An 8891-nucleotide genomic window follows, 5' to 3' on the forward strand; every position below is an offset into this window, starting at 1 on the left:
CATGAAGATTTGAGTTAGCAAATTAATGGCTGTCCACAAAGATTTGTCTTCATTTTAATTAGTTCAATGTTAAGCCTATATGATATGGTTTTCTAGTTGTTGTACTATTTTATTTCAAATTTTCGGTGTACATTAATTTAATCTATTCATCAATTAATAAGGTAATAAGAAAATCTCAGTTGTAATGTATTGCACAACCATACCATTATTGCAATATAATGATGGTTTTATAAATTAATGGTCAAGGCTCTGCGAACCAAAAAAAAAACGCTTGTGAAGGAAAAAATATTTTTAATAATTTTTACTTGATATATTATTCTTCAATATAGTGCTCTCAAGAATGATCAAATTAGGGTTGATGATTATATAATTAAAATCATATCATAATAAGTTAAAATTTCTCTGAAATTTCCTTGCAATTACATATATCTTTCTTTCATTTTGTTAAAACCAATATGAACCTTTTTTGTAAATCTTATTAGTTATTACAATTACATAAACATATTAAGAATTCCCTTTATTACTTTTAAAATGATATTATAACATATATTTATATCATTTAAAATTTTTCAGAAAATATCTTTGTAATTTATTCTTTATTTTCACCAAGAGAGATTAATTAACTGAATCATTTTCTCGTATCAATCTGGAAATGGATAAAAATGTTTTGATATTAAGGAAAGAGAGATTAAGAAAAGGGGTTTATGGGTTTGAGAGATTAAATTAAAAATTAAAAAAAATCCTTGATCTCACATGACAAGATTCTGGCAGTGTGCATTGTTGTAAACTTGTAATAATGAATATCTTTAATGGGAAGGGTCAACGCAGCTTGCGCTCTTTCTCAAACTTCATCAAATATGTTTTGGTCACATATACTCTCCTCCTCTTATTCGTAGGGTAGAGAAAGAAATTTTTTTTTATCATATTTATGTGAAAGAGAGATTAATATTTTATATGAATGTAAAATGTCATCCTTCGTTTATTATTATAGTGATTGTTTTAAAATAAAATTCATACTCCTAATAGATTGACTTCAAAAATGATCTCTCTTAACCACCTCAGGCTAGCAAAGTGGCAAAGGTGGTTTAAGGTATGAATAGGTCAAGGGTTTAAAATTAGTGTATGAAGAAAAGAATTGTCTCCTTATATATGAAGAGAAATGTTGGTTTAATTAAACTTACCATTTGTGTCCTTAACTTGAATTAACATTTTTTAATTATGGATATGTATATAACATCACAATATAGTTTTTTTTTTTGGGTTTATAAGTCTAAATATTAATAATTATAGTTTTTGTGTGTGTGTGTGTGACTGTGAAATCATGTGTTAATAATTAGATAAATTATATATATATATATATATATATATATATATATATATATATAAAACCTTGCTTGAAGTCGCAATATATCTTGAGTCTTGATATGCTTCAATGACTTTGTAACAACGTCAAAATAAAAAGATCTTACCAAATCAATTAAGGAGCTACAATACATTTTAAAAATTCCCATTCAATTAAAAAAGACAGACTTTATCACAACTCACAAGATCAAAATATTCCATGTGTTATTGACAATGTTAAATGTCAAAGCGTAATTTATTATTTGAGTCAACGAAGCCTTTTAAGAATGTTGATTATATTTGAAATTTACCAATGGCATCAATTTTCCCCATCGAAGTGGAGTCATGCAACTAGAAGCATTTAATAGAAAGATCGCACGTCATCATTATTATACTTTTTATATTTTGGTTCTATATCCCTTTTGATTGCACCATGTATACATTCACTTTTATAAATATTGATAATCTATTCGCTCTATATATGATTGGAAGATTGTTAGTCATCTTTTTACTCAATTTCTCTTCAAATCATGATGTTAAAACCTAATTCGAGTTGGTTGGTTAGACCAGTAACCCAATGAATCAATCCTTTAGCCAATCTAGTAAAAGGTTTTAGATAGATCAACTAGATTATATTTTATATTTTTCCCATTTTTTGTTAAGTCTGAAATGGTATTGTTTCGAGTTAAAAAAATAGCAATCTATTAGATTTGTACCTGAATAACTCTATTTTGTTTGGATTATGTGTGGTTTATTGAAGAATATTTCATTTACTTGTGAATTATTGTCTTTTTATTTAAACATTACTTTCTTTAGGGTTATATATGAAGAGTTTTGTATGCATTAATTATATTATACCACCTCTATTCCTCAATATAAGAGTTCGTTTAACTTTTATTTTGATTCTAACTATAAGACCATAATCTACTTTGTCTCTCATATTTATCTATTTTTTTATCAAAGTAAATCTGATAATAATTGTAGTTCTTGCTAACACAATTAATTAACAAGAATATTTTAGAAACGAGAACACCAATTTATTATAAATTACTGATATGACTAATTTTTTTAATCTACTCAAATTAGTCAACTAACTCGTATATATTAAGGACCGGGGGTGGTATTATTTTAATTGTGATTGAATTGAAACCTATTCAACTATATGATTAGACCATTAACTTTTGAACCATCGGCTTAATGACTGGTTTGGGTTTCCATTACTTAATTGCTTCAATTATACATATTAATGTTGGACGTGAAAGATCGGATTGATTTGGGTTCGCATTTTGCCACTCTAAGGATAATCTAAACCTTGCAATTGCCAGCTCACAGACCGACTTTGACATTAAAATTGCACACCTCCTAAACTTATATTATTTTATATGCATATATGCACACACAGAAATCCTATTATGAGAAGTAAATGCTGATTTGGGCCATATAATAAAAAGCCCCAAAGACAAGGAAGATCACTTACGCGCTTCGATTTGAATTATTCCTTAATAATTTTTTATTCAGTTGACATTCCAGCATCACGTCTCTTAAAATTTTTTTCGTATCGTTGAATAGATTACTGATATATTCTGTGTTTGCAAGAACCTCAAAGTTCATAAACATAGTAGTTGAATATAATATATGTTGACTTTCTAGCAAATGTCTATATATATAGTTGAAGATAGTGAGCCATATTTGTGCAGTTCTATTGGTTTATACGAGAAAGATCATAGAGGGAGAGAGAGAGAATGACGAGTAATCAAATTCGTTTGAACTGTGGCATTACAATGCCTCTTATGGGATTTGGAACTTATTCATACCCATTTAATAGGAAGACCACAGAGCTCGCCATCCTCAATGCCCTAAAGGTACTTTTATTTTAATTACTACCATGCAAATACTGCTTCATATTTTGTCATTATATTGCCCATTAATTACTTCCTAGCACTCTTATTCATTCATCATTTTTCTGATAGTTTTACTGAGTATGGTTAGAACTCACATCTTTTACTTTTTGAAGATGATCTTTTAGTTATCAGTAAGACCTTAAATTCTGGAATATACTGCATATTAGTGACCCCAGAGCTTATTAGTCTCCTTTTCTGAACATCCTTTGAACAATCTCACACCACAGAAAGAATATTCCTTAATTTCCTTGCATAAAGGGCATTTCACTACAGCAAAATTTCTTTTATGGACGAGTTTTGCCACTTCCATTTTTATTTTTTCATTTTATAGGCCTTGTGGAAACAAGCTTTTGGTGGAAAGAAATTTACATGATTGTTAATGGTTGAGTTTCATGCAGGTGGGTTATAGGCATTTTGATACTGCAAAGATATATGGCTCAGAGGAAGCAGTGGGATCAGCATTGAACAAAGCAATGCAAGAAGGAGTAATTGAAAGAGAAGACATTTTCTTGACATCAAAACTGTGGGGAAGTGACCATCATGATCCTGTTTCTGCATTGAAGCAAAGCCTACGGTAAGTCCAATATATATATATATATGTATATGTATATATATAGTTCTCAACTATTCAATTCTGTGTGCAAGCACTGAACATATCTTCGCTGGAAATGTACAAAGAAAAGTGAAAGATATGATTTTTTTTTCTTCTTAAGTTTTGAAGACTTTAATGCATAAAACTTTAATTGGCAGAAATGTGGGAATGGAGTATTTGGACATGTATTTAGTGCACTGGCCTGTGAAGTTGAAGCCATGGGTGAACTATCCGGTGCCAAATGAAGAAGATTTTGAGAAATTGGATATTGAGAGCACTTGGATTGGCATGCAGAAATGCCTTGAAATGGGGCTGTGTAGGTGCATTGGTGTTAGCAATTTCTCCAGCACCAAGATTGAGTCTCTTTTGGATTCCTCTTCTACACCTCCAGCTGTTAATCAGGTACCTTTTAATATTAACATAGAAACACAAATTCATTGTATTAAAATCCAACCCAATTTGCCAACAAGAGTTAGTTCAATTAATAAATAGTCGACTTATCATGATTTCAAATCCTGTTGCTGATGTGAAGATCTTGTTGGTGAGTAATCTATAAGTACTTATGTAAGTGCTTTTTGATCTTAGAAGCATGTTTTGACCCTAATAAGCCTCCAAGACCTAACTCACTTAAATTTTTTAGTTAAAAAAAAACCCAACCTAAGTCTACTGATCAAACTATTGAATCATTGAACTAGTTTCACGGCTAGTTTGGTCAAGAATTTTAAATGAGGCAAACGAGTTGAACTTCATAATTTTTTCCCCCTTATTAAACTTAAAATGCCATCATTTTGAGTTATAAAAAAAGGGCAGTTCATCTTATTTATGTTTTACTAACTATGTTGAATTGCGTATGATTTATACATTAATATTTCATTTGCTTGTGGACTAATGCTTTTTTATTTAAATATTAATTTTTTAACAGTTACATATAGATATAATTTTGTATAATTAAATTTTATTATTTTAATAAGGATTGAGTTGACTCTGATCCAACTAATCTTTGAACCACCGTCTCAGCATCATCAGCTTGTTCTTGATGCTCTCATAGGATTTGATTTTTTCTGATAAATTTATTTATAATTTATATATAATCAGGTGGAGATGCATCCCATGTGGAAGCAAAGAAAGCTGAGGGAGACATGTGGGGCCCACGAAATCCACGTCAGTGCATATTCACCACTTGGGGGGCCTGGAAATGCGTGGGGATCAACGGCTGTTGTGGATCACCCAATTGTACAATCCATTGCTTCCAAACGCAACTCAACACCTGCTCAGGTAATATGCTACGCCTATTAGATTTTTAAAATTGTATAAATAATTTTTTTGGATTTCCAAAAATATGCATCTAATTCCGAAGCAATTAATTATTATCGATCAATCTTTTTAGTTCTCTGTGCACATAGAGATGTATTTTGATGACATGTCAAATTAATTATGGGCATTTGCACATATTTTAAAGTTTGTACGGTTTATTTACAAATTCTAATGGCAATAACCATTAAGACGTAATACTCCCTCTGATGCTTTTTAGTCTTTTTCATCTAACAAAAGTTTCAGAAAGTTATGTATAATTTAACATAAGCAAAAATGTATTTTATTTTTTTTAGTTTTATAGTATATAACTGTGCACATAAGTTTGGTGTGTCTTAATTTTGTAAAATATATTTTACTCCTTTGGGCCTAATGCTATTAATAAAAGATGGTGATATTGGAAACTTAAATGCTGGTAAGACATATTAAATGCTGATGCATTAAGTTTAATTAAATATTCAAAATAACAATAATTAGCACAAAAAATTATTATTTGAAACTAATGATATTAGACTCAAAAGACTAAAAATATCTTCATAAAATTAAAGGATGTTACAGTAAAATGGGAAAATTGCAATAAGATCCAAATGAAGGAATATATTCATAAAAAAGTTTTATAACAATTGAGTAGCTTGTAATGACAAGTTATAAGTAGAAGACGACAAGATATTTTAACTGTTTACTTGTCATTATGACTTTTTAATAACTATTTCCTTTTTTTAGGACTCATAATAATAATGCTTCCTATTAAAATCTTGTATATATGGTGTTAGAAGACCAAAGCTAGTCTTTTGCCTTTTGACATAAATTTACTGACAACTTTCTTATTTGTTTTGTACAGGTTGCATTGAGGTGGGGATTGTCAAAGGGGTCAAGTGTGATAGTGAAGAGCTTCAATGAAGAAAGGATGAAAGAGAATATGGCGTCACTTGATCTGAATTTGGACCACGAAGATATGTTTGAGATTGAGAAAATGGAAGAAAAGAAGATCATGAGAGGAGAGTTCCTTGTTAATCAAACCACAAGTCCTTTCAGGACTATCCAACAACTGTGGGACCATGAAATTTAATTTAATTTGAAGATATCCATCTATATGGTCAATTATGATCACTCCATGATGCAAAAGCATGCATTGGAAGCTTTGTTGTTAAGATTTTCTATTAACACAAATATAAAGTTTATATATATAAGCGTATATATATAAATAAACTTAAATATTTCAACATTTCAATATTAAATATAAAGTTTAGGTAGGCTGAATGTAACTTATTTTTCAGTTTCTGAGTGATACGCATGGTCGGTTTTTTTCCTTTTTGGATAATAAGACGATTTTATGAAGAAGCAAGTGAAATGATCCATTATAAATGGGTTACAATAAAAGTTCACAAAAACAGATGGAGGCCCAATCAAAACAACACAAAAAGCAAAACCAAAAAATAAAAAACAGAGCTACTCTTGGCCTAATGGTTGGAGAATTACAGAGTCTCCACTTAAGACCCGAGTTCGAAGAGGCGAAGATGGATCAGAAACAACAAAAAAACAGAACAATGCAAACAGCAAGTAAATGCAGGAAAAAGGAAAAAACGTAGTTATCTGCAAAATAAAAAAGCAGAAAGCTCAAAACAAAAGCCCGTGGACAACTCGAACCACAACGTGTCCCAGGAAACGGGATGGTAACTTACATAATTTATTTTCAAGAGTTAGATAACTAATTTATAAAAATTAAAAAATTAGTTAAGTTAATTATTTATAATTAATTAGTATTTTCTTCCGTAAATATTTTTACTAATTACGTGCATGCATTAGAATAAAAACGCTTTAGCACAGATAATGACCATGGGAGTTTAGGGAAAAATGAATAAATATAAACTGGATTGTGGTACTATATTTAGCATCAAATTAAATATTCAATTAACTCTTTTATTTAGTATTTAAGATAATATTAAGATTAGATGCAAATCAAACCACCTTGGCGGACCATCAAGGCCCTAAAATTCCCAAAGGAAGAACTTGTTACTGAAAATGAATCTTAGAGGCAAGCAAACTAGTATTAAAACCAATAACCGTAACCCTATGTTTGCTACCAGGAAATTGGAATGGAGGAAAAAGAGAATTTTCATGAGCTTAATTTAAAAAATTGGAGAAGTGCGATTATAAAATTTTAATAAAGAGAAGATGTAAGATAAAAGAGTAAGCAAAATTAGTTAAAAACTTTTAATCCTACTTCTTTAATTTCTTGAAGGGAACTTGTTAAAATTTTCTGTCCTCTCCCTTTCTTTTCATATCCCTCGTACCAATCTCCTTTTCATATCCCTCGTACCAACCGAACCCTAATGACTTTTAGCTATATGCTTTCAGAATTTGGGTCCACCAGAACCAGATAAAAAAAAAAAAAATTGGGTCCAGAATTTTCAAAACTATTTTACTTATGATTTTGTACAAGCTGTCCATTTTAAGGTGTCAAATTATCACTAAGAAAATCATTTTGCAAGTACTTATACTTTTCATTAATGTTCTATTTGGTGCATGTACTTTTTCTTTCTTTTGATTAATCCTTTTAACTTTATTAACACCGTTAACCCCTTTACATGGGCTTATGGTGCTAACATAAAGATCAAAATTAAGTGACTTAATTAAAAAAAATATAAATACCAAATTAAAAATTGAAAAAAAATCCTCAAGCAAATAATTAACTCAACCTTCAAGTGAGGTGCAAAGAAATCGGACTTGAGTTCTCCCTTCTACCATTTCTGTCCACTTCTTCTCTAATACCTATATCTTCACCCTTAGATTGAAATTTGAGTGGTTCAAATTTTTATTTCTTTTAAAATTACTAATAAAATTTCAAGTTATTAAAAAAATAATAATAATTTCAAAACTGCTAAACTTTACTCATAATAATTTTAAACTGCGATAAAAATATTTAAAAGATAATTTAAAACCCATTCAGTCTCATTATTTGTTCAAGAAAGGTCTTGTGACCTTAGTTTTCTTAGGGAAGGAATAATATTTTGTCTAATTTGATGTTAGAAATGAATTCTATATGTAAAATTATGAGTGAAGGCCGGGCATGTGGAATTAAATTAAAATCATTTGGATTTAAAATCCAAAAATTAAAGTCAAAAAGGTCAAGCAAGGAAGAGTTCATGTTATGCAATTGATTATGAAATTTAAATGGGGAATGGTGTGCAATGTGTTGAGCTTTTACTTGAGCTTTGATATTTGCAAGAGGTACTAAAAATTGGATAGGTCATTGAATTGGTTGAGACAGTGGTTTAAGAGTTAGCGGTTTAGACTGAAGTTAACTTGGGGTTAAAGCAGTCATGATTAAAATAAAATAATTTAATTAAATATGTAAAATATTCAAATATAACCTTGAAAATAGTAATATTATTAAATAAAAAGACATTAATTGACAAGTAAATGAATTATTCATGTATAAATTACACATAATCCAACAAAACAGAATACTAAAGTATAAATATGATGCAATGCTCAAAATGGCAAGTTTCAGGTTTAATAAAGAGGGAAAAAAAAATTTAACTTGATCGACTTATCCAAAATTCTTAATTAGGCCAACCAACAGACTAGTTCACTATAGTCAAATCAGCTAAAGCGGGTTAGGTTTTAATACAGATATTTATCAAGGGCCTAAAAGGATGAGCAAGAAGTTCAAGAGAAAGAGAAAGATTTGGTAAAATGTATAGCATTTTGGCTATTCTTACATTTTAGTTCCACTTGGTTGT

The 8891-nt window shown here is 29.7% G+C and overlaps 1 protein-coding gene across 1 annotated transcript; it reads left to right on the forward strand.

Annotated features, from left to right (window-relative positions):
- Nucleotides 1-3083: 3083 nt before the first annotated feature.
- On the forward strand, nt 3084-6214 carry LOC114721691 (non-functional NADPH-dependent codeinone reductase 2-like). The gene is made up of 5 exons (XM_028907539.1): nt 3084-3203; nt 3641-3816; nt 3993-4236; nt 4930-5109; nt 5987-6214. Exons 1-5 carry the CDS (start codon nt 3084-3086, stop codon nt 6212-6214), a joined length of 948 nt encoding a protein of 315 aa, XP_028763372.1.
- The last annotated feature ends 2677 nt before the right edge of the window (nt 6215-8891 follow it).

Source organism: Neltuma alba, unplaced genomic scaffold (genome assembly GCF_004799145.2).
Source record: "Neltuma alba isolate B1F8T4 unplaced genomic scaffold, ASM479914v2 tig00012057_pilon, whole genome shotgun sequence".
NCBI classification, from domain to species: Eukaryota; Viridiplantae; Streptophyta; class Magnoliopsida; order Fabales; family Fabaceae; genus Neltuma; species Neltuma alba.